We start from the raw sequence: 24019 nt of genomic DNA, 5'->3' as shown, positions 1-24019 counted from the left end.
AGGCAGCCCATTAATGATTCCCTCTCACCATTGATGTTTCTCTCTCTCTCCCCTCTCCCTTCCTCTCTGAAATCAATAAAGGAATATATTTAAAATAATAATAATAACAATCCAGGTCTTTCAGGCTCAAATGGAGGCTCTAACGCAAACACGCATATTGTTTGCTAAAGTCTTCCCACTGTTCCTTGGACTGACACCTATGCAGGGCCTCCCACGCGCCGGCCTCGGGTGGCCAGGGCGGTCCCCCTCGCATGCCACCGACCCGCGTGTCCCCACACATGCCCACACCTCCCAACACACCAATCCCACAGCCCCCGCGCCCTGGGGCTGGCACTCGGGCCACGCCCGCCGCCCACATGTATCCGTGGCGCAGGACTCCGGGCGCAGATCATCGCCTGGAGGGGCACCCCTCGCCCCACCGCGCCCGCCGGGCGTCAATGCCTCCGCGGAGGCCCCTCCCTCCCCCGCCCCAAGTGGCCAATAAGCGCCGCAGCCCGAACCAGCCCCAGCCGCCGATTGGCCCGCCTGTGTGCAGTGTCCCCCGCACGTGGGACGGGGGCGGGGGTGAATGAAGTGGAAGCGATTCCTCCGCCCCCGGTAACAGCCCCCCCGCCCCCCACGGTCCGCCGCGGCCCGCCCCCTGGGCGCCCAGTCCAGCTCTTGCCCGCCCGCCGGCTGCGCGCTGCGCCGGACCCTGGCGTCCGACTCCCCCGGCCGGGACCCCGAGTCGCGGACCCACGATGGCCAAGCGCAGTTCGCTGTCCATCCGCATCGTGGAAGGGAAGAACCTGCCCGCCAAGGACATGTGAGTGCGGCCGGGGGTGAGAACCCCAACTTTCCGGGGAGGGGCGTTGCCCCTTATGCCTGACCTTTCCGGGGTCCACACGGCCCGCCCACAAGTAGAGCAGAGGCGAGGGTGTGGCCAGCGGGTCCGCAGCGGGAAGCTGGCAGGGAGATGGGGACAGTGAAGATTCGCCGAGCGGTCTTCAGGGGGTGGCAGGGAAGGCCATGGATTGGGGAGGGGCAGGGTCTGTAAGGGGCCTCAGTGAACCGGGGGGGGGGGGGGGGGGGGCGGGGGGGGCCGAACGGCTCTAGAGGGGAAGGGGCTTTGATAGGACAGGAGCTGGGGCGACATCCAAGGGGGTGGGGGTGGGGGGGCATTTCGGTGGACTACCAAGGTCTCGGCCAACTGCCGGGGGTGTGGCCGGAGGGGATGAAAGTGCCCCCTAGAAATGAGTTTTCCTTGGTAGTTTCTGAACACTTAGTACCTGGGAGTGTGCATCTGAGATGCTTATGGGGCCCAGGGGCTGTCCTGGGCTCCCTGCTGTGCACTTGGGATGGGAGGGGCAGGAGGCCAGGACCCTTGCAAGATGGAGTGGCTGGGGAGTCGCCGTTGCTGGTGCCCTATGCTTTACTTGAGCCATCACCTCTAATCCTCACAAGCACCCGGCAAGGCGGTCCTCATCATAACATTTACAGACGAGGAAACGAGGCTCCGAGACAGGAAACGCTGGCTCCAAGCGCAGAGCAGGATCTTGGGTCTGGGGCCCCTGCCAGGCGCAGGCACCTAGGGCTTTCCCGGTCCCTGGCCAGGTCTGAGGAGATTTCAGGAGCCCCTTGTCCTATCTTTCTCAGTCGTTTCCAGAGTTGAGCTGCCCCATTTGATCCCTGGCTCCTTTGTATGCAGCCTTAGGCTGCTTCCTGTCCCCGAAGCCTCAGAGATACAAGCTGTGGAGAGCACAAAGCTCGGGGGGCTCTGGAGGAGGGGGCGGAGGAAAGGGAGCCCCAGTGCAGCATAGGGTCCAAAGTCTGCTGGGCTGGAGCCTCCCCACACTCAGGCTCTTCATCTGGCTCCTGGATGCAGCCAGGTGGCAGGATGGGGAGGGGCTGGGGGGGCGGGCAGTACAGGAGGAAGGGGCCAGGGCATCTCTCTGGCACGGACAGTGGCCCATAAGAGTTTCCCAGTACACTCAGCGCCAGGAGCAGTTCCAGTTCAAGGCCTCCTGGGCCTGATGAGGCCAGGCTCAGCAGTTGCCATGGCAATGGGTGAGGGAGGGTAGTGGGGGACCATCTCAAAGTGGGTTTCTGTTTGTGGGGGAGGTGGGGTGGGGGCCGGGATTGTGGTTTCTGGGGTCAGACGGCAGATGTTCTCTGAGAAGGGTCTCAGCCTCCAGACCCAGCCACTAAGCACCCCCCACACTGGCACCAGTAACTAGGTCAGCTTGGCCTCCTCTGGCTGGTGGCAGCTGGGAGGAGCAGCTGGGAGGAGCAGCCCCTCTGTCTGTTGCCTCCCTCCCCATCCCCGAAGCGCTTGCCTCGTGCCTGGCTCCAGGCTCTCACCAGCGCAGGGAGCCAAGGTGCCCGGTTTCCTGCACAGCCCTGCCTCTGCACAGCTGAGGGACTCGGGGCAAGGTGCCTTCATTCCCAGGGGTGGGGCCACCGAATCCTGTGGGTTCTGCCTTTGCCTTGCCTTGCTCCCCTTCCTGCCCTACTCCCCTCCCCTCACCTCCTTTCCTCAGCCTTTCCTATAGTGGTTGGTGTACACCATTCTACCCTGTCAACTATCTTTTAAACCCAGCTGTGACCCCCTCCCCCAGCCGCTCACCTTTGGGCTACTGCCCTTCACAGCCCTGCTTCTGCATGTATTTGGGGCCTTCTGCTTTCAAGCACTCCCCTTCAGAGTCCTCCAGAGAACTCCTACTCATCCTTCAGGACACCTCTCAGCTTTCTCAAGGGCTTTTACTGGTGCCCTGGTGCAGGCTTCACCGTCCCTGTCCTGCACCCTTCAGGACTTCGGGTCATCTGGAGTTAGGGCAGAGCCCTTGCTAGCAATTGCTCTTTCCTGGGTTGCATGTGTCACGTGACTGTGAGGATAGGAACCATGACTCATTTGACCTGACATTCTGGGTAGCCTGAGGGACACCTGGTCCCCAGTGGAGGGCAGTAAGAGGTGTTGAGGTCCTTCTCATTAGCCCTATAATGTGCCCAGTTTGAAGACGGGGAAACTGAGGCTCAGGATGTGGAAGTCGTTTGCCAAGGCCACGTCGGTAGGTAGAGAAGCCAAGATTCAAGCCCACTCTGCGGCTGACAGGCTGTGAGTCCTAGCAGCACGAACGTCGCAAGCTTGCTGTGGGCTCAGTGGGGAGAGCCTCACGAAAGGCCATGCTCCAGGACGGCAAGCGCTTGGCAATCACAGGAAGCCCTCCCTGAATGCTGGGGCAGGAGTGGTGGCGAGCCTACCTCACTGCGCGCCTCATCAGCCTCCGGCCTGCCTCCTGAGCAGCCCCCCTTCCAGCCAGGGCTTACACGTTTCTGAGGACGAGGATATCGTAGTGGCCCATCTTCCCTGAGACAGTTCTGAAGAGGGAAGCCCTGCGGACAGAGCTGCTACCTGCCCCCCTGCCACTTCACTCATGAGTGTTTAGTTCTCTTAAGGTTCCTCTCAGAGCCTGCCTGTTTCTGCCATGCTCCCTCCCGCTGTCTCCCATCCTTGGGTGCCTGGGTCAGACAGACAGGAGCTGAGTCTCATGGTGACCGGTGACCCACTGGCTCCCACGCCCAGTGACCCTGGGGACAGGCCCGGGGCTATTTCAGGGTTTGCCCTGATCCTTCCTCTTCCACAGCCTGGAAACTGCCAAGGCCCTAAATATAGAGGCCCTGCAAGTAGCCAGGCTGGGCCAGAGCCGGCAAGTGGCTTGGGGAAGGAGAAGTCGTGGAGCCCAGGGGCCTCATCAGAGCAGAGGCCACTAGGCAGGGCACGGGTCCCAACGCTGTCCCTGCACACAGGGTCTGTTCCTGCCTCTGGGTCTCTGCCCACCTCTGTGGCCCCGACTACAACATGAGCCCCAAACCTCACTGTGCGTTCACGGTTCATCCATTGAGTGAGAGCTGAGCAGAGGGTAGTGCTGGGCTCGCAGGGGTACACAAGAGGTTCCCTGTCCCCAGGAAACCCCAAGGCAGGAGGCAGAAGCAGGGCAGAGAGGGACCTGAGGTGGGGGGCAGCCACAGAGGTCTCAGCCCACACTGACCTGTCCCTGGTTTCTCCAAGCTTCTTGTTCAAACACTTGTGCAGCTCCTGGGCCCTGCTGCCCAGTCCAGCATTTGGGGAACATGGGGACCTGTTATGTAAGGTCTGGGGTCCCCTCGCCTTGGGATGCAACCTGGGGTGTTCCCAGGGGGCTGGAGGAGTGGGCTTTTAAATGCTGGGGGTGGGGGTTGCGGGTAGAGGAGCGAGGAGTCTAGGGCGGGGCTAACTTTGACTAAACACCTCCCATGGCCTGGCCCTCACCTGTGCCGGGGACCCAGGGAGCTAGGGGAAGCTGAGTCTTGGCAGACAGTTTCTGTTGGCGTCTGAGAGCCTTTGGAGACGTTTGTGTCGAGTGGTTTCCTCAAAAGAGGAGCCTCTTTGAAAAGGGAAGCAGGGCTTGGAATTCCCCAGCCTCCAACACGAAAATACACTTCCTTTCCTTTTTAAAAATTATTATTATTTTTTAAATCCTCACCTGAGGATTTTTTTTTATTGATTTTAAAGAGAGAGGAAGGGAGAGGGAGAGAGAGAGAAACATTGATGTGAGAGAAGCATCGATCAGTTGCCTCACGTACTGGCCCTGATCAGGGGATCCAACCCACCACCCGGGTTATGTGCCCTGACCGGGAACTGAACCAACAACCCTTCTGTGCACAGGACGGCGCTCCCACACTTCTGTTGTCTGGATGCCAGGCCTGAAGGGCATTTCTGGAGACAGGCTTCACCCCCCTTCTCGCCCAGTACCAGCCCTGGACCTGGCTGGGGCTGCCCTCAACCCCATGAATCCCCTGCCAATGAGACAGGCAGGACTGGGCAGTCCCGGGTTTGCCTTCCTGGCCCTTTGTTCTCAGGTGGCTGGGAGCTTGAGGACAGATGGTTATATTTGTTCACTCACTCAGCAAACACTCACAGGACCCTGTCTTATGGCAAGCCTTGTCCTGGGCCCTGGGGACACAGAATGGTCCCTACCCTCAGGTCACTCAGGTGGGGGAAGCAACTGATGGGACATCACAGCTTCCTGGGATGGAGGGAAACCTACTGAGGAGGGGCCGGCAGTGGGGTCACAGGGGAGACCTTACTTCCTGCCCCTGGGACAGAGAGGGCTCTTAGAGGAGGGGCTGAGGCTGGGAGGATGGGAGGGCAGTCCAGGCAGGGGAACAACAAGAACAAAGGCTCAGAGGAGAGGTGACAGGGCTGCCTGTGGTATTGAGGGTAGGGGTGTCAGGGAGCTGGCCTGGGGCTGTTGTGACTTGTGACTGTTGAACCAAGGACCTTTACCCTTCAGTGCACAGGACAGCACTGGTCTCGTGCTTCTGTCTTCCCTGAGGTGGGGCAGGGGTGGGGCGAGAGCCTTGGTGCAGGTTCCTGCCTTCCCTAACCGCCCCCAGCCCAGGACCCAGTGTCTCAGCCTTGACTGTCATTTTCGGGGTCACTGAGGGCCCCTGGCAGAGGGATGGGAGCTGCCTGGGAGGCCCTGCCCTTGACCCCACTTGCAGCATCACCTGCCAGCCCCTCCACTCACCTGTTTGTCTTCCAGCAACGGCAGCAGCGACCCCTACTGCATCGTGAAGGTGGACAATGAGCCCATCATCAGGTATACCCCCAGCCCCAGCCCCAGCCCATTTCACACACAGACCTCAGAGGGGTGTGGAAGTGTGTGGCAAGGGGCATCTAATCTCCTGGGCCCCCACCGCACCCTGACACACCTACTTGGAGGTGGGAAAGATCCTCTTGCTAATTACTGACCTTGGCACCAGCATCTGCTGCGGGCCGGGCACTCGGCCAGAGGCCCCTCTGACCGATGGGTCTGTAGTCTTTACAGCCCCCAGGAGTGACACGATGATGCTGTCTCCGCCATACTAAGTGAGTTTAGCCCATTTAATACTCATAATGAGCTACATCTGATATCATTAAACCCCATTTATGGATAAAAAAACCCCGAGGCTCTGAGAGACTAAGTAACTTGCCCAAAATCTCACCCCAAAGCCTGAGCTCCTTCTCCCCTCCCTGGCCCTTGCTCTGACCTGGGGACCCCTCTCCCCTAGAGAGCCCCACAGTGGTTATTCCCCAGAAGAACTGCTCCCCTCCAGGCTGGGGTCCCCAGTCTGCACCCAAAGGCCCAATCCCCTGGGCCTCCCTTTCTCCACGGGCTTCACGATTCTGGGCAGGGCCTCTGCTGTCCAGTCCCCTCCCTCACCCAAGCCTCTGCCTCAAACTTCACGGCCAGAGCTGCTCTGCGGTTCCGTCCAGCGGAGTGCCCGAGGCTGACTGCTGGCCAACGTGCCTGACTCACAGTTCACCCCCAGCGAGCAGGGCCCATCTTTTTTCCAGACTCTCTCCCAACCACAGACAGCAAGTGAAGAGAGGGCGTGATGGCCCCGATTGTCTCCGTGACAGGCAGGGAAACTGAGTCCCAGAGTTCAGTAACCTCTCTGAGACGTTGTTGGGTGGTTGCCTGAGCCTTAACCTGGATCCTTGGCGGCTTCGGCTTCCCCCATGCACATCCCTGCTGAGTCTCATGTGTTGAAGGCTCTGATCTAGGGGGGTTCGGCCAGAGCTGGGTGAGGCCCTGGACCGTGGCTCCCAGACTCCCCAGGAGGACGGTCTGGCTCCAGAGTCAGCTTGGCCATCACCCGGCCTCCAGCCAGCAAGTCCGTTCAGCATCAGGAGCCAGGGAGTCCTGCTGTGTGACCTGAGTGCTGCCAGCTGTGTCCTCAGTTTCCCCAAATGTAAAGTGGCCTGACAGAGGCGGCCCTGTGCCCACCCCGGCAGAGAGGGAGGCCAGGAGGGAGTGACTGATGGTGGACAGGGGGCCTGGGATGTCATCAAACAGCAGGGCAGTTGTTTCTGGGAGTGGAAGGGGATGTGGGGAAAGGTGGGCTCAGTCACCCAGCCCCGCCTTGCCTCAGCCTGGGGCCTGCAGGTGGCTGGGCAGGTCTGAGGGTCGTCTCCTGTAGGACAGCCACCGTGTGGAAAACCCTGTGCCCCTTCTGGGGTGAGGAGTACCAGGTGCACCTGCCGCCCACCTTCCATGCGGTGGCCTTCTATGTCATGGACGAGGATGCCCTCAGGTAACGTGGGCCCCACTCTTCAGCTGGGGCCTGGACCCCACCACCTGCCCCTCCCTGGTCCGTCTCACTGCGGGGACTGCTGGTCACTCTGCATCCTCTATAGCCTGGAGGGAGGGGGCGCCCAGAGGGGTCTGGAAGGGTGTGAGGGTGTGTGCTGTGTGGATTCACCATGCTTGTGCCATGTCATATGTGTGCATGTGTGGGAATACAGGCATAGGTGCGCTATGCGAGTGTAAGGATGTGAGGTAGGAAATGGGCACCCAGAGAGCATCTTGGCATCTACGTGGGCACACGGGTTGGTCCATGTGCAGAGATACATCATGTGCAGAAAGGTCATGGGTCCTACTCGGAGAGGCCCCTGAAGTGACCTCCCTGTTCCTCACAGGGGCCCTAAACTGGGTGGGAGGAGGGTCCTGGGCTCCCCACAGAGCACTGCCCAGCTCTGGCTCCCTCTCCATCCTCCAGCCGGGATGATGTTATCGGGAAGGTCTGCCTTACCAAGGACACCCTGGCTGCTCACCCGAAAGGTAAGGTCCCCAGGAGGGAGCCCACAGCCCATTCTGCTCCCTGCCTCTGGCCTTCCCCCTCTCTCTCCTCACTGGTCTCCCCAGTCCCAGCCTTCCCCCTACTCAGAGACCCTTGCTCTAGGCTCCTTTAGGCCTGATGCTCAGGGAAAGCCATGTCTGCCCTCCCCAGAAGGGCCTGTACACCCACCTGTGTGCCCTGGGCCCCATTCTGCCTCCAGGTTGGACCGCATCCCCCAGAGCAAAAGGGCTGCTTGTGGTGGGATCTGAGGCCTCTGCCGGCAGCGCAAGGAGCCTCCTTAAGCTCCACTGCTGAGATGCAGGGTCCCACCCAGTGCAGCTGGCTCCTCTGCACCTGCTGAGGTCCTCTCAGCCTGGCCCCAGGCCTCTCTGTCCCAAGCCTGAGCTGTTGGCCTCGAGCCGGGCTCGGCTGGAGACCCCTTGGATGGTTCCTAGGATGCTGACACTGCTTTGGGGGTCAGCCCTGTCGCAGCCTTGCTGTGTGCCCTGCGGCAGGGGTTGCCTTCTCTGGGCTGAGTCCCCATCTGCCCATGAGGGTTCAGACCAGAAGCTCTTAGATGCTTTGGCTTTGCCAGCCTGAGCCCCTGCAACTAACTCTCAGGGGCCTCCCAGGCACACCTGCTCCTGTCTGTGTGGTTGGGGCCTGCATGTGGGGGCGGGGGTGGGGGTGGGAGTGGGGGGAATCTGCTGACTCATGGAGCCTCTTGGCCCCTGCAGGCCAGAGGCCTCTCCTGCCGGAGGCCCCAGTCAGCCCCTCGGGGTTCAGTGGCCCCAACGATGCGATTCTCTCGTCGCTTCCCCATCTGGGCCCTCCTTCCAGCATCCCTGGGCAAGAGCCATGCTCCCCGTTTTAAGATGGGGAAACTGAGGACAGAGGGCAGTGCCATGATGACTTGGGGTCAGGGCCACCCTGACACAATAGTGAGGATACAGGGGTCACAGGTCTGAGCCTCAGTTTCCCCATCCATCACTGGGGACAATAGCCCCTGCCTCACAGGAGCTTGAGAGGATTCTGAGAGGACTAAGGAGGGGGCCCGTGGTGCCTGGAGGGTGAAGGGCGTGGGATGGAAAGAGCCAGGACGCTGGCTCACCGGCAGCCTCACAGGTTTCAGTGGATGGGCCCACCTGACGGAGGTCGACCCTGATGAGGAGGTGCAGGGCGAGATCCACCTGCGGCTGGAGCTGGTGCCGGGGGCCCGTGCCGGCCGGCTGCGCTGCTCCGTGCTGGAGGCCAGGTGAGATGTGGCGGGTGGGGAGCAGGGTGTGGGCCCCAAGAAACTAGAGAAACCCACTGTGGATGCTGGGCCTCCTCTCCCCATCCACCTCCCGACCCCTGGCCTCCTCCCGGGGAGGAGCCTGCTCTCAGGCTGACGGGAGAGGTTCCTGGGATGACCCCACTCAGGAGGGCATGACTCTGAGGGGAAGAGGTGATGTTCTAATGGTGGAACTTCGGGCATCATAGACCAGTTGTGGGGTGAGGGGCTCCCCTGAACCATGATCATACAGCCCCAGTGCCAAGACTGGCCTTCCCCTGGATTTAACATCCATAGGAGGTGCTTGGTGTGGTGGCTGGCGTGTGTGTGTGTGTGTGTGTGTGTGTGTGTGTGTGTGTGAAAGAGGTTGCTGAAAATCTCCAGTGGGAAGTGGGGGATTATGCTCAGAAGGGGAAGGTGGGCCTGAGTCACCTGTGACAGGGAATCCCCCACCCTGCGTATTTTTAGCTGCAGCGTGAGTGTGAGTCACACTCCAGGAGAATCACCTTCCTTTCTGGCTCCAGCCCACCTCCACTGGGTCCTTGCCTGCCTTTGGGCAGGAGGGCAGCCCCGACCTATGGGAGCCCCCCCACTGCGGAGCGGTGGGCCTCTCTGGGAGGAAGATCTCTCTCTCCTGGAAATGAGAACTGTGGCTTCCCTGGCTTTATTTTCTGTCCTGGGATGGAATGTGGAAGAGACACAGCCAGACGGAAAGTGATGGTGATGGGCAGTCACAGTCCCGCCCCTCATGCTCAGTCATCCTCTCACACTTCCTCCTTCCTCAGCCTCACGGGCACCAGGCTCTCTGTGGCGCGCGCACACACACTCACACTCACACTCACACACTCACACTCACACTCACACACTCACACGCTGCCCAGACTGCTGGGGACATGGTGGCTGGGCCAGCCTGGCCTCCTCTCAGCAAGTCCCCCGGTGGGGAGTGGTCTGTCCGGGTCTCTCTTTAGAGTGTGGGGGACTCATCACCCGTGTGCTCAGCTCAGACCCTGCTGGAATTTGGGGACAGCACAAGAGGCTGCCTTTGCCGTAGAGGCAGGAAGAACATTTTTCTCCTCTTTCTGGGCAGATTCTCAAGACCAACCTCTGGAATTCCAGTAGATGATTCTGATGTAGAAAGAAAAGCAGGCATGAGAGGCCTCACACTTCACTATGGAAAGAGCAGGAAATAATATTTACAGCAAAAGGAGAGGGGTGGGCGTTGTTCTTTCACAAAGTTGCCATGCGGGGGTGCCCGGGCCAGGTTTGGCCTTTGGAAGGGACCATCTGTGGAGAGAGGACGATCGATTGAGCTGCTTACCAAGACCCCCTCATGTAGGGTGGGGGTTGTAGGGCAAGCCTTCTCCCAGCTCAATACCTCAGTTACGGGGTTTGTCCTGTCTTTTTACTGGTGAGGAAACCGCAGCTCAGAGAGGCAGCGCCTGCTCAGGGCTGCCCTGGGAACTGAGGTGGAGGGACCATGGCCTGGCTGCCTCATACTGCCCCTGCCTCCTCCTTCGCCCCAGTAGGTACAGCTGCCTAGTCAGGAGCTGTGGCTCCAACCGGCGGGGGGGGGGGGGGGCGGCGGGGGGGGCGGGGGGGGCGGGGGGGGCGGGGGGTCCTGAGCCTGGTGTGGGGGCCCGTGTGGTGATCGCTGTGGGAATCAGAGTCCAGAAAAGGGAAAAGGGAGGGGTGCTGCTCACAGTCACCCAGCTGGCCCAGGGCAGGGTGAGCTCAGGCCTTCCCAGCCTGGTGCGGTTACCCCACAGCCGGGGCAGCTGAGTGACAGTGGATGCTTCGCTCCCCCCCTCCCAGGGACCTAGCCCCCAAGGACCGAAATGGTGCATCTGACCCTTTTGTCCGTGTGCGCTACAATGGCCGGACACAGGAGACCTCGGTGAGGAGGCCTGTGGGCTGGGGAGGGGGCAGGGAGGCTGAGGGCCCCACCCATGCCCCTCGCTGCCTCACCTGCCCACCATCACCTGGGAGGTGAGGCTAGGGCTGCCCTCTTACAGAGGAGGTTCAGAAAAGCAGGGTGACCTCTCTGAGGACACATAACGGGTCCCGGCCTTTCTAGCACCAACCCCTGTGGCCTCAGCCGTGTTTCACTCCTGGCCAGGCCGGAGCCAGACAAGCGGCAAAGCCAACAGCTGCCTCCAGTGCCGTCCTCACCTCCGGGAACCGCCAGGGGGTGGGCTCAGCCTTGTGAAGACCCGGCTTTTCCATACAATCTCGTACTTTTTTGTTGAGTGGCCTTGGACAAGTGCCTAATTCCAGGCCTCAGTTTCCCCACTTGAGAAATTGGTGGGGGCTTGGACAGGAAGTGTTTACCTCTGCTATTGCAGGGCCTCCGCCTGGACCCTGCTGGGAAAGGGTCCCTGCAGGGAACCCAGGGGAGCTGTTTGGGGTGGCTCTGCCCTTGGCTGGCTCTGGGATGCCCATGGAGTCAGCCCCCCTACTTTCTGGGCAGATTGTGAAGAAATCATGCTACCCACGCTGGAACGAGACATTCGAGTTTGAGGTGGAGGAGGGGGCCACAGAGGCACTGTGTGTGGAGGCCTGGGACTGGGACCTTGTCAGCCGCAATGACTTCCTGGGCAAGGTGAGCACCCTTCCCCTCCAGGCTGTACCTGCCACCTTCAGCACCTGTCCTCCCAGCCACCCATCCCTCCAACCTCCCAGAGAGGGCCCTCGGGAGACCTGGGACACCCCAGAACCAGCAGCGACCTGTCCCCAACTCTCCGTGGTGCTCAGGGACCCTCCGAAAGTGTGCGCACGCCACAGAGACACTTGTGTGGCTCCAGTGTGGCCCTGCCCTATCTCTGCCCTGCCCCCAGGTTGTGGTCAACGTCCAGAGATTGTGGGTAGCCCAGCAGGAGGAGGGCTGGTTCCAGCTGCAGCCCGACCTGCCCAAGAGGCGGAGGGAAGAGTGAGTTTCTAGAACTTGGTGGCTGGGATGGGGGCTCTGAGCCTGGGGGCGGCTGATCGTGGGCTCCTGCAGGCAGGCAGGTGGGCGGGGCCGGGGTAGGTGATGCAGCCCCAGGTTTCTTTCAGCTCGTACCCACCCCATCCTTCCCTCAGTCCTGGGCTCAGTCCTCTGAGCTCCCGAGGCAGGACAGGTCTCCTGCTTTCTGCTGTCTGGAAGTTTCGGGAACAAGCCCTCAGACCCTTTCCCTTTAAGAGTTTCTCTGCAGACCTCAGACTAGAGTTCAGGTGCTCAGAGCCTGAGTCAGTGTCCCTGCACCAGAGCTCTGACTTGCCCCAAAATTCTCTGGGAATAAGGTGGCCAGCTAAAATACAAGATGATACAAGATGTCCAGTTAGAACCAAACTTCAGAGAAGCAGTGAATAATTTTTTAGTGTAAGTATGTCCATGAACTATTTGAAACAAACTTATACTAAATTTTAAGATTTAACTGAGTGTCTTGTATTTTTATTTTGCTAAATCTGGCAGCCCTATCTAGGGAGCCCTCTGGGTTCCTTGCCCACCCCTCAACCCAGAAACGGAAGCTCAGCAGTGCCCCCCACCTTGGATGGTGCGGCCTTGTCTCTCTGCTGAAGGCCCCAGACACCCATCCTCACCCTCAACAGGGCAGGGCAGAGCGGACAGCTGTACCCAGCGCCCAGGCAGCTCTGTCTTCTGGCGCCTACGGCAGGCAAGGCCGCGCCCAGCAGCCCCACTGTGAACTGTGCTGCGGGCAGTGGGGCCTCAGAGACTGTTAAGCTCTGGTCGGTGCCCGCGGTGGGAGGGGAGCTTGGAAGTTAGATCTAAGTGGCAAGTTGCTCACCTGCTGGAGCCTCGGGGCCCTCGGCAGGTTGTTGTGCAGGTTGGGGATTTGCTCCCGGTGTAAAGTGTGTACATGAAGCAGCTGTTCTCCGGGAGTTTACAGCAGAAAGCCCAATAAGTCCTGTGGGTCAAGCCAGAGTCCACGGGAGTCTAGAGGTGGCAGGGAGCCAGGCCTTGAGGACAGATGGAGTTCCCATGAGTATAGAGGCAGGAAGGGCTTTCCAAACAGAGCAAACCACTTGGGCAAAGAATGGAAGGTGGGGCCGTGCGGGGGACAAAGGTGGAGGGGTCAGTAGAAAGACTGGGAGGCTGGCCCCAAGCAGGGAAGATGGAGGCAGTGGGGCCCAGGGTCCCTGGTGGAGAGGTCACATGCTGCCCATTCCAGGGGCAACCTGGGCTCCTTGCAGCTGGAGGTGCGGCTGCGGGACGAGACGGTGCTGCCCTCTGGCTGCTACCAGCCCCTGGTGCAGCTGCTGTGCCGAGAGGTGAAGCTGGGCACCCAGGTGAGGGGGCCCCCAGGGAAGGAGGGAGGGTCCAGGGATGGTAGGCCTGGCCTTCCTGTCCATCTAAACCCACTCTGAGGAGCAAGAACCAGTTCTCAGGATGGTAAGGAACTAGCTGGTGTCCAGGGGCCCTTGCCATCTCTTGGGAAAACTCCCTCACCCTCCCTGTGTCCCTCTGAGGTCCTCAGACTGAAGGGTTTGGGTTCCCTGGTGCACCCTGCAGCCCCGCCTCTCCTTGCTGCCTCCCGCAGGGCCCAGCACAGCTGATCCCACTCATCGAGGAGATGACCAGCACTGAGTGCCGCCAGGAAGTAGCCACCAACCTGCTCAAGCTCTTCCTGGGGCAGGGACTAGCCAAAGGCTTTCTGGACCTGCTCTTCCAGCTGGAGCTGAGTCGCACCAGTGAGGCCCGGAGGGAGTGGCCTGAGGGTGTTGTGGAGAGTAGAGCAGGGAGCCAAGGACTCTAGAGATGCTGGGATGGGAGAAATCTCGGAGGTCCTCCTGTAGGAGGTAGATGGACTTGATTAGGAGGAAAAGGGTCAGGTTAGGAAGCAAGGGAAAAAGCAAAAGGCAGCCGAAACCGGTTTGGCTCAGTGGATAGAGCGTCGGCCTGCAGACTGAAAGGTCCCGGGTTCGATTCCGGTCAAGGGCATGTACCTTGGTTGCGGGCACATCCCCAGTGGGGGGTGTGCAAGAGGCAGCTGATCGATGTTCCTCTTTCATCGATGTTTCTAACTCTCTATTCCTCTCCCTTCCTCTCTGTAAAAAATCAATAAAATATATTTAAAAAAAAAAAAAAAAAGCAAAAGGCAGAGGTGAGGCAGTGGGTTGAGACATGGCAAGGAGGCTCTTTTCTGAAGGGCCCTCTTAGAACCCCAGGGTCCTCTTCGCCAAAGCGTTGTTCCTCTCCCAGCCAGCCCTCTACCCACTGGAATTTCTAATTATAGATGAGGCCAACACTCTGTTCCGGAGCAACTCTCTGGCCACAAAGTCCATGGAGTCTTTTCTGAAGGTGAGGTTGCATGGTATCTTGTTTTTGTTTTACAGATGAGGAGACTAAGGTTCAGAGAGGCCAAGAGACATAACTTAAATTCAAGGCTTCTGTTAGTGGTTCCTTCCTTCATTGATTCACTCATTCATTCTCATTCATTCATTCATTCATGTAGCAACAGTTTGAGCTGCATTCCTTATGTGCCTGGCCAGTCCTGAGTGGATACAACAGGCAGATGGTGCACAGGGTGGCTGGGAGGCCAGCGGCGGGGTGATAGCCAGGAGACGGGACCAATGCTGCTCTCGGTGGCCCCCAGGTGGCTGGGATGCGGTATCTGCACAGCATCCTGGGCCCCATCATCGACAGGGTATTTGAGGAGAAGAAGTACGTGGAGCTGGACCCCAGTAAAGTGGAGGTCAAGGATGTAGGGTGAGATGGGGGGATCCTTGTGGGGGGCAGGGGGTTGGAGATGGAGGTCAGCTGTGTCTGCAAGTATATGTTTATGACTCTTTTTGCCTGGATCTACCTTTCGTCTACCTGCTCACCCGTGTGTTGTCTCTGTGTCCCTATCTCCGCTGATGGCCTTTTTGCGCCTGTATCTCTGGGAGTCCCTGCCTGTTACGTGTGCAGACGCTGACTGCGACCCTCTCTGACGGTCCGCATTCGGCCCACGCAGGTGCTCTGGGCTGCACCGCCCACAGACTGAGGCTGAGGTGCTGCAGCAGAGCGCAAGGACGCTGAGCGCCCACCTGGGGGCGCTGCTGAGTGCGCTCTGTCGCTCCGTTCGAGCTTGCCCAGCCGTGGTCCGCGCCACCTTCCGCCAGCTCTTCCTGCGCGTGCGGGAGCGCTTCCCCAGCGCCCAGCATGAGGTGCGCCCTCTGCAGGCAGGGCTGGGAGAGAGAAGAAAGCGGTAGGGAACGGGGAGCAGTGGGGCCCCAAGGCCCCGTGGAGAGGGGTGGCAGGGGTGGCGGTGGTGGAGTTAGTAGCCAAGGGCAGGAAGAGGGTCAGGGTCAGGGGGAGAGACAGCACGGAAGGGAAAGGGGCTCCCGGAGCTCAGGCTTGGGGGAGGCCAGCCCACGGCTCTTCCTCTCCCGCACCCCTCCAGAACGTGCCGTTCATCGCCGTCACCAGCTTCCTGTGCCTGCGCTTCGTCTCTCCCGCCATCATGGCACCCAAGCTCTTCCACCTGCGGGAGCGGCACGCGGACGCCCGCACCAGCCGCACGCTGCTGCTGCTGGCCAAGGTAAGGCTGCAGGCGGGGTGCCCAGCTGGGTGCTGAGCGGGGGTCCTCGCCCGGATGCACTGTGTTCCCAACTGGCTCCGGGGAGTCCGTGTGCCTGGGCTGCTGATGCTCTCACGGGGCACAGTTTACAAAGCTTTTCCACGGTCGCCCAGTCTCATGGGTGAGGAAACAGGCCTGCAGGGGAAGGAGGTTGCTCAGGGCCACACAGCCTGTGGGTGGTGAATCCCGGGCCTTTCAACCCCATGTCTGCTTACTCTCAGGCTATCTGTCCAGCCCTGGGCTGGGGCCGGCATACCCCGTGGGGCAGAGTCTGATATAAGACGTGCAAAGGAAGGGCAGTAGGTTGGGCGTAGGTAGTATCAACTATCAGGCCCTAAATGTCTCAAACGTAGTGATCTGTTTACCCTTGACCCCCGGAGGGGTTGGAGTGGGCCTGTGAGCAGAGCCTATGCTGACTCTGCCTCATTTCTATTGTGGGAGTAGCACAGACTGGGGGTCGGGGCGGGGGGGGGGGGGGTGTCAGTGGTTTGGCCCCTGACCCTGCTGCCATCTCCAGGCCATCCAGAATGTGGGCAACATGGACACGCCGGCTTCCAGGGCCAAGGAGGCTTGGATGGAGCCGCTGCAGCCCACTGTGCGCCAGGGCGTGGCCCAGCTGAAGGACTTCATCACCAAGCTGGTGGACATCGAGGAGAAGGAAGGTGAGCCCTTCTGGAGGCCCCGCCCACAGTACCCTGCTTGCATCTGACCTGCCACCAGTCCTGTGGCCCCATCTGCCTCTGTGCCTCTGGCTGCACCCACAGCTGCTAATCACGTTTGCTCTGCCCCATCCCGCGGCCCTGCCCCTGCCTGTGCCTCTGGAAGCTCCACCTACAGCCTGCTCTTATTGCTACCCACCCCACTGAGCTCACTTTTTGCCCTACGTACCCGGCCTGGCAGAACTGGACCTGCAGAGGGCGCTAAGCTTGCAGATGCCGCCAGTGAAGGAGGGGCCACTCTTCATCCACAGGACCAAGGGAAAGGGCCCCCTCATGTCCTCCTCTTTCAAGAAGCTCTACTTCTCCCTCACCACGGAGGCCCTCAGCTTTGCCAAGACACCTAGCTCTAAGGTGGGTGAGGAGAGAGGCAGGCACGTGGGGCTCTGAGGGGTTGTATCACCCTGGAGCACCTGTCCCTTCCTCAGAGTCCATCCCAGGGTCCACTAGGATCAGAGAAGAAAGCCAGGCAGGACTAGCCTTCTGATGGCAGCTACAAAATCACCTAAGACCTAGGAGAGCCCAGCCAGTGTGGCATCAACCCGTGAACCAAGAGGTCGCTGGTTCGATTCCCAGTCAGGGCACAGGCCCTGGTGGTGGGCTTGATCCCCAGCAGGGGGCATGCAGGAGGCAGCCGATCAATGGCGGGAATGCTTCTATCTCTCTATCCTCCCTTCCCCTCTCTCTAAAATCAATAAAAACATATTTTTGGGGGGGAGGGGAGGGTAGAGAGACCCATGAGAAAGAAGCTCCTCGGTGAAGGGGGAATGGGGCAGGTAGCTGATATGGTATCCAGTTCTGGCTTCTTGGTCAGGTGCATCAGTGGGGTAGGAGGCTGAGAGGTGCATCAGTGGGAGAGCAGGGAAGCAGAGAGGGGCTAAGGGGAGTCCTGGGTTTCAGCCCTGTGTACCTAGGGGAAGTGTCTCAGCCTCTCGGGGCCTTGGTGTCTTGGCTGTAATTGGAGATAGTGGTCCCTCCTTAACAGGATCAGATGAGATGATCTTTCTCCAGGTCCAGAGCCAGGATCTGGCTCTGAGCAGAACCTAGACCAATGGTTATTACTAAAGACACTATGTCCCCTGGGCTGGCCTCCTTTGCGCACTTTTCTCCTAAGAAGGGCTTAGTGTACACTTTCTGGAGGGACCTGTTGACCCCTGCTGGGCCAACCTGACCCCCAGTCAGCCAGGCTCTGGGGATGGCCAGCCAAGGGTGCCCAACCAGCCCTGAGCAGCCAGGGAATGCTGAGGGGGTGAAGGAGCTCCCTGGAGTGACCCCTCAGCTTAGGCCTCCCACTTTCTAGCTTTTTTACTCTGGGCAACTTCCCAGCCCTGGCTCCCCTCAACATTTTCTGTAGCCTCAGCAAAGCCTGGCTACCCGGCAGGGCCCTCCCTCATCCTACTCTGGCCCCTTTCTGTTCCTTGGAGATGCCTTTCTGTGGGCGAATCCTGTGTATCCCCCTGTGCAGTGCCACGCTCCACTACCTCCCTTCCGCCTCCTCTCTAGCAGGCCTGGGCACCACATCCTCTGGGCTGTCCCTTCTGTCCTTTCGGTGGCCCCAACCTGAGACGGCTCCGACATGTGTCCCCAGGGCTCCCCACATCTTCCCACTCCTCCAAGGGATGGCACTGCCCTCTCTGCTTGCCACTGAAGCCAGTGGGGGTGGTGGGCTTAGACGCCAGGCTGGGAGTGTGGGCATTGCCCCAAGGACCATGGGGACTGGTCATTTGGGTGGTGTGGGGCCTGGTGATTTCTGATGGGAGGGTATGCAAGAGGCAAGGAGAGCAGGGTCTGGGACTAGTAGCATAGATTCAGCTTGAGCCGATTGGAGTTGTCTCAGGGAGTGGATATTCCACATCCAGAGCTTTTCTCTGCCCCATTTGTATCTCATTAGATTCTTTGATGGTGGGAGGGGTGTTAGGAGGTGGAATATGACTCTTAGAACTTGGGAAAATAAAGGTGAGCTGGGAAATTAATAACTGCAAAGGCACATGGCCTGGTCCATGGCAGGCATTACCTTCCAGCCCCGGGGAATGCTGGGTATCTAGAAACGTTCCAAAATTCACACCTCCCAGGACTGCAGGGAGCCTCTGGGAGGCTGGGCACTTGGGCCCCATCTGTCTTCATTCTGTCCTGGCTGAGGACACTCACAGAGCAGGCTCCTGGAGAGAGAGGCACTCTGGGTCCCCCACACCAACCCCTGGTGCTGCAGAAGGGGAAGCTGAGGCCCAAAGATAGGAACTGGAATGGCTTCAACTAAGACCCTGAGCCTCCCTCCCTCTCCCCTTCCCAGAAAAGTGCCCTGATCAAGCTAGCCAACATCCGGGCAGCAGAAAAGGTGGAGGAGAAGAGCTTTGGCAGCTCACACGTCATGCAGGTCATCTACACGGACGACACAGGCAGGCCTCAGACCGCCTACCTGCAATGCAAGGTGTGGCCATGGGGTGGGGGTGCCCTGGGGGAAGGGTGCTGTGGGAGGCCCCTGGGTGGGCTGGAATGAATGAATCTCCCAGCCACATCAGGCACAGCAAGGTATGTGAGATGTGATGTGAGTGCAGTATGTGTCTCTCCGTGGGCCTGCCCAGGCACCCCATGTAGGTCCGGCTGCACAGGGCACACATCTGTGGGAAACTGTACTTCCAAGTATCTGAGTTGGTTGGTGCCTCTGTGTTTCTGTGTATGTGCATATTGACACATAACAATCATGTCTATGCGTGTGTGTGGCTCTGGGTGCATGCTCTCACATCCCCTTCTCTGTTCATGGATTAACTCATCCATTCATTCTTATTGAGCACCTGCTAGGTTCCAGGCACTGTTCTAGGTGGTGGGCGTAGGGCAGCAGACAAAACAGAGCCCTTGCCCTAATGGACCGTATATTCCAGGGAAGAAGATAGGCTGATAAAGAATAAATATTTACAATGGCAAATAGTGCCTTGAAGGGAACCAGTGGAGACTAAGAGAGATAGGGAAGGGTCAAGGGGGTGCGGCAGGGAGGGGTGCTGCTTCATAAAGCGTGGTCAGGAGGGCCTCTGGTTGGCATTTGAGAGGAGACAGGTGAAGGAGGGAGCATTAGGGGGAGAACACAAGCAGGAAGCTGGAGGGGCCTGGCTTTCCCTGGGAGTGACAGTCCTGCAGGTGTTAGGTGGCCACAGGCCTGTCCCTTAGGGCCCCGCCCACTACGGGTCCCTGTTGGGTCAGAGTGCAGAGCCTCAGGGGAAAAGTGGTGGCAACAGGGCCACCGCATATGGTTGTCAGGTTGTGGACCACCCAAGTGCATGGCCATGGGGGCCAGTGGCAGCTGAAATCCAGCCCATGCTCTGTTCATCAAGCCAGGCGCCCGGGCGAGGGCTGGGCCCATTGGGAGAGGGCAGTCTTTCCTCATTCACCCCAAGCTGCTGAGTGTGCTAGTGGGGAGCATGTCGTCCTGAGTGGCACAGGAGCTCCAGCAGGGAGGGCTGCCTGGAGGGGGCGACCTCTGATCAGCCCCCTTCCCCCCACTTCTGGTCCCTGCAGTGTGTGAACGAGCTGAACCAGTGGCTGTCTGCACTGCGGAAGGTGAGCATCAACAACACTGGCCTGCTGGGCTCCTACCACCCTGGAGTCTTCCGCGGGGACAAGTGGAGCTGCTGCCACCAGAAGGACAAGACAGGTGGGAGTGAAGGCCTGGGCCCTGCTGGGCTGCATCTGTCCACAGCGGGCAGCCCGGCACTGGAGCTGGTGGTGGGGACCCTGGGCCTTGGGCACTAGAGGGATGGCACCGAGGAGCTTCTACTAGAATTGTCTGTGATGACGGAAATGGTGTGTATCTACCTCAAGCACAAGTGGCTATTGAGCACTTGAACTGTGGTCAGTGCAGCCAATGAACTGAATTTTAAGTACTTTTATTTAATTTTAATTAAATGTAAACAGCTTTACTTTAGCGTGGCTAGAGGCCACTGGAACCTGACCCATCTGCACAAGCCCAGTCCTGGACTTGAGGTTGCACAGGGGGTGGAAACTGGCAGCTCTTTGCAAGGGTGTCTCTTGCTGGTTGGCCTCGCCTGCAGCCTCTGACTATACCCATCCCAGTGATAACCTGCTCGTCGGTGAAGTGGGGCTCCCCAGGGCGCTCTGAGGCAGAGCCCGTAAGCCCCGTTTTATGGAGGAGGAAACCGAGGCGTAGCGAGGGCAGGTGCCTCTGCCAAGGTGGTTAGGCCAGCAAGTGGTCGGGCAGCTCATCGCAAGGCACAAACCCCCTGCTGGTTCCCTCACCATGATATCACCTCCCAGGATGCTCTCTGCTTGCTTCCGGGCAGGCACTTCTAGAAAGTGGTCCAGCTCCCTAAGTGGCATCCTGGGCAACTCCCACGCTCTGCAGTCAGGTACCCCATGGCTCAGGAGTGAACCGGAGAGAGGAGCTACTGCCCTGGGAGTGTGGGGAGCCCTGGGTAGGCCCTGGGCCAGACTTTGCAGACTGTGCTCCCAGCCCAGCCTGCCCTGGGGCCCCCTGAGTCCGTCCCTGTCCCTCTCTAGGCCTAGTTTTCCCATCTGAACTGCCAGGAAGTTGGACAGGAGCACTCACAATGCTGGCCTGAAACTCTACCTTCTCTCCGCCCCCAGATCTGGGCTGTGATAGGACCCGGTCACGGGTGACCCTGCAGGAATGGAATGACCCTCTCGACCATGACCTGGAGGCCCAACTCATCTACCGGCACCTGCTGGGCATGGAGGCTGCACTGCGGTGAGGACGCCTGTGCAGGGGCAGTGAGCCCCAAATGCGAGAGTTCGTGCCACCCCAAGATGTGCCGGGGGTGAGCAGAGCTGGGGTTCAGGCTTAGGACTGCTCCACGGTGGCTGGTCACCTCCCTTCTACTCATGCCCAGCACCTTTTGGCTTTGGCAGCCACACCTGGGGAGGGGCCCTGCCCTGGGTCTCTACAGCATGAGGCCAGCTCACGTTAGGGTGAGGGCCCCAGGGGCAGGCTGACCAGACTCCCCATCTGTCCAGCCTTCTCGTGGTGCCCTCAGAGCACAGCATTGTCCTCAGCCGGCTCTCCGAGTTCCATGGCCATCTCAGTTAATTCAGTGGTTCTCCACCCTGGCTCCAGTGGAGAAAAAAACCAGGATGCTTTTCAAAAACAGCTTGAAAACAGGATGCCCTGGCCCTACCCCATGACTCAGAATCTCTGGGGGTCCGGCATGGAGGTGTTTCAAAGAGGTGCAGTGCTTCCTGGTGTCACTGCTTCCCTGGGCAGGTCTGTCCCCTGCACTCCCACACCTGGGTCTGGAGGGGGTGGCTGTCCATGTTCCTCCTCTATCTTCCAGGATTTACCTCTTCAAAGTCCTTCAAAGCCCATGCTGTCAGACTAGACCCACTCACTTCCCTGTGAACTGCAGTCCCCAGTGGCCTCCAGGTCACTCGGCAGCCACCTCCTTTCTGACCCGGCTTTCTCTCCTCCCCTGATCTGGCCCCCTTGCTTCCCGACTTCATCCTCCACCCAGAGGACGCAGCCACCACCCTGTCGCTCTGTTCCTGAGCTCCACACTCTAGAGACCTAACTCTTTCACCCACCTGGACCCTCACTCCTGTGACTACACCCTACAACCTCTCATCCCTCCTCCTCCTCCTCCTCCTCCTCCTCCTCCTCCTCATCATCATCATCATCATCATCATTGTCTAGGCTCCACTTGAATTTCACTTTATGTCTAAACATATAAACCAAGTGGGCTTCTGCACTTGCTGTGTCCTTTGCCTGAAGGCTCTTCCCCAGGTATTCACATGGCTTATTCCCTCACCTGATCCGGCCTCTGCTCAAAGGCCACCTGTCCGAGATGCCTTCCCTGACCACTGTTACTCTAGAACCTTATGAAGCTTATCCGTATGTGGTGTTTACTTGTGTCTTGCCTGTCTCAGTTACACTGAGCTTGCTGAGGGCAGGCCTGTGGCATTCGCTGCTCTAATGCCAGCACTGAGAACAGTGCCTTTCACGTTTCAGCCCCGCCGTAAATTTGAGTAAGAACATGAGAGGAGGAGCGAGGGAGTGACGGTTGAGCTGGTCTGTGAGGCTTGCAGGATCTCGTAGAGAGGGAAGCAGGGAAGGGCATTCTGGGCAGTGGGGGCCACGTGGGACAAGGCCAAGGAGACTGCCCCGAGAGAAGCAGGAGAGCAGGTGTCTGCGGAGGAGGCAGAGCCTGTTAGACCTTGGCCGAGGGAAACATCTCTCCCAAAATAGACCAGGGAGACTGTCCTAGGGCTGAGCCAGGGGTTCCCAAATAAGGAACTTCCAAGTAGGGGGTCCATGCGGCCGCTCGCCCTCCCTCCACGTAGGCGCACAGAGGATCAGACCTGACCGGACTGGGGACAACCGGTTAGGAAGGTGCTTAAAATGTCACTGTCTCCATGCCAGTTAGCACGTTCCATGGCCAGTTAATACTGCAGGAATTTCAGGCCCCAGCGAGCTCTTTCCCCAAGGGCCCTCCAAAACAGGAGCCACGTGGTCGAACTTGGTTTCCCAAGTGCCTTCTGCCGAGGCCAGTGGGGAGGGGGGGAGAACCAGAGGAGGAGGCTGGAAGAGGGAAGGCAGGAGGTGACCAGGGGCCGAGACCTGGGCCCAGGTTTCTTCCCCAGAGATGGGAAGAGTCAGCCCCTGCGGCTCGGGAGGCCCACCCTGGGTCACCCAGCCTTCCCAGCAAGGGCAACAGAGCCCTCTCTCTCCTCCCCCAGGGAGAAGCACCAGCAGCTGAGTGCAGGCACCGGGGCAGGCCCCACGCTCACAGGCCCGGGTGAAGGTAGGTCCTTTCCATCTGGACTCTCTCAGTGGTTTGAGCCCCACTCAGGATGCTGCAGGTGGGGCTCCTGAGGCCCACTTCCAGGGGCCCTCTGACCTTTGGGAGAAGCACTGGGAGGCGAGGCCCAGCCTGCTCTGCCCTCAAACTGCACCTGCCTTCAGCACCAGAGGACCGGCTGGCCCAGCTGCTGCAGGTGCTGCAGGACCTCCGGGAGGCGCACAGCTGCAGCCACGCCAGCTCCCCAGCCTCAGAGCCCAACTGCCTCCTGGAGCTGCAGACGTGAGGCCTGGCCTGCACTCCCTCACCGAGCCCCTTGCCGGTGCCTGGACACCCTTGGTGCATTCTCAACCCTTCACCTCAGTCCCTCTCCTTGGGGTGCAGGGCCTGGGTCTCTCCTGGGCTGGGTGAGTTTGGTAGCCAGGGACCAGGGGAACCAAGAGTCCAAAGCTGACGGCTTTGGCCCATCATCACCCACATGAAGTCTCTAGGGGAACCGGGGGCTCCTGCTCCTCCGAGAGGCCTGGCTGCTCCCGGCAGTCCCTGCAGCTCTCACCACCACTAGCCCAGACTCTCCAAGGACCTTCCACTCCTGCCCAGGGCAGACCCAGCCAGAAACCACTCCTAAGATGGTCCACACCCAAGGGGACTGGCACTTCCTTACGCAGAGAGGTGGGCGGGAACACGGAGCCCAGGAGAGCAGGCCTTGACCTCAGCGCCCACTTGGCTCTTGTCCACCACGCCACCTGCTCTCCTCACAGCCGCTGGCCGCACCTCCGGGAGAGCATCGCAGTGCTCTATCGCCGACAATAAACCTGCTGTGACTGTGGCTCTGGGGTCTCATGTGGGGGCCAGAGGAAGGAGTGGGCCTCGGGACCCAAACAGCTGCTCGGGGAGGTGGGGGAGGTGGCCAAGGACTGGAGCCCCCATAGCCTCTGCAGCCCCATCCCTTCTTCCTTGCTTCCCTCCCTTCCAGGGGGGCTCCGTTGTCCTCCCAGCTGCTGTCCCCACCATGCCCCTGGGTTCCACTCCTCCATCCCCCACACGCCACATAGCCTGCCCTGGCTCGCCCGCTGTGCTCTCCCT

The 24019-nt window shown here is 59.8% G+C and overlaps 1 protein-coding gene across 2 annotated transcripts; it reads left to right on the top strand.

Moving 5' to 3' along the window:
• Positions 1 to 700: 700 nt before the first annotated feature.
• On the top strand, positions 701 to 23762 carry LOC139008938 (ras GTPase-activating protein 4). Of its 2 annotated transcripts, none has more exons than XM_070412745.1 (21): positions 701 to 805; positions 5565 to 5621; positions 6985 to 7098; positions 7564 to 7625; positions 8749 to 8878; positions 10709 to 10790; positions 11364 to 11495; positions 11731 to 11822; positions 13066 to 13183; positions 13435 to 13585; positions 14131 to 14195; positions 14491 to 14603; positions 14851 to 15043; positions 15280 to 15417; positions 15974 to 16118; positions 16357 to 16526; positions 18463 to 18600; positions 19683 to 19818; positions 20769 to 20889; positions 22872 to 22936; positions 23098 to 23762. In XM_070412745.1, the coding sequence occupies exons 1-21, from the start codon at positions 741 to 743 to the stop codon at positions 23217 to 23219; spliced, it is 2409 nt and encodes an 802-aa protein (XP_070268846.1). In that variant the 5' UTR covers positions 701 to 740; the 3' UTR covers positions 23220 to 23762. The 2 variants fall into 2 exon arrangements, with proteins under 2 accessions (XP_070268846.1, XP_070268847.1); XM_070412746.1 differs by having other exon boundaries at positions 721 to 805; positions 6990 to 7098.
• The last annotated feature ends 257 nt before the right edge of the window (positions 23763 to 24019 follow it).

The sequence above is a fragment of the Myotis yumanensis genome, unplaced genomic scaffold (genome assembly GCF_028538775.1).
Source record: "Myotis yumanensis isolate MYYU_CA2020_CCGP unplaced genomic scaffold, mMyoYum1.0.hap1 SCAF_4, whole genome shotgun sequence".
NCBI lineage: Eukaryota > Metazoa > Chordata > Mammalia > Chiroptera > Vespertilionidae > Myotis > Myotis yumanensis.
Note: the sequence above shows the minus strand (reverse complement) of the source record. Positions and strands in the feature narration are given on the sequence as shown.

Excerpts from the sequence above, each read along its gene's own strand:
- LOC139008938 (XM_070412745.1), top strand. The coding sequence starts at position 741 with ATGGCCAAGCGCAGTTCGCTGTCCATCCGCATCGTGGAAGGGAAGAAC. Across the intron at positions 15,044-15,279 it reads TCCCCAGCGCCCAGCATGAG|AACGTGCCGTTCATCGCCGT; the intron begins GTGCGCCCTCTG and ends GCACCCCTCCAG. Across the intron at positions 20,890-22,871 it reads GGCATGGAGGCTGCACTGCG|GGAGAAGCACCAGCAGCTGA; the intron begins GTGAGGACGCCT and ends CTCCTCCCCCAG.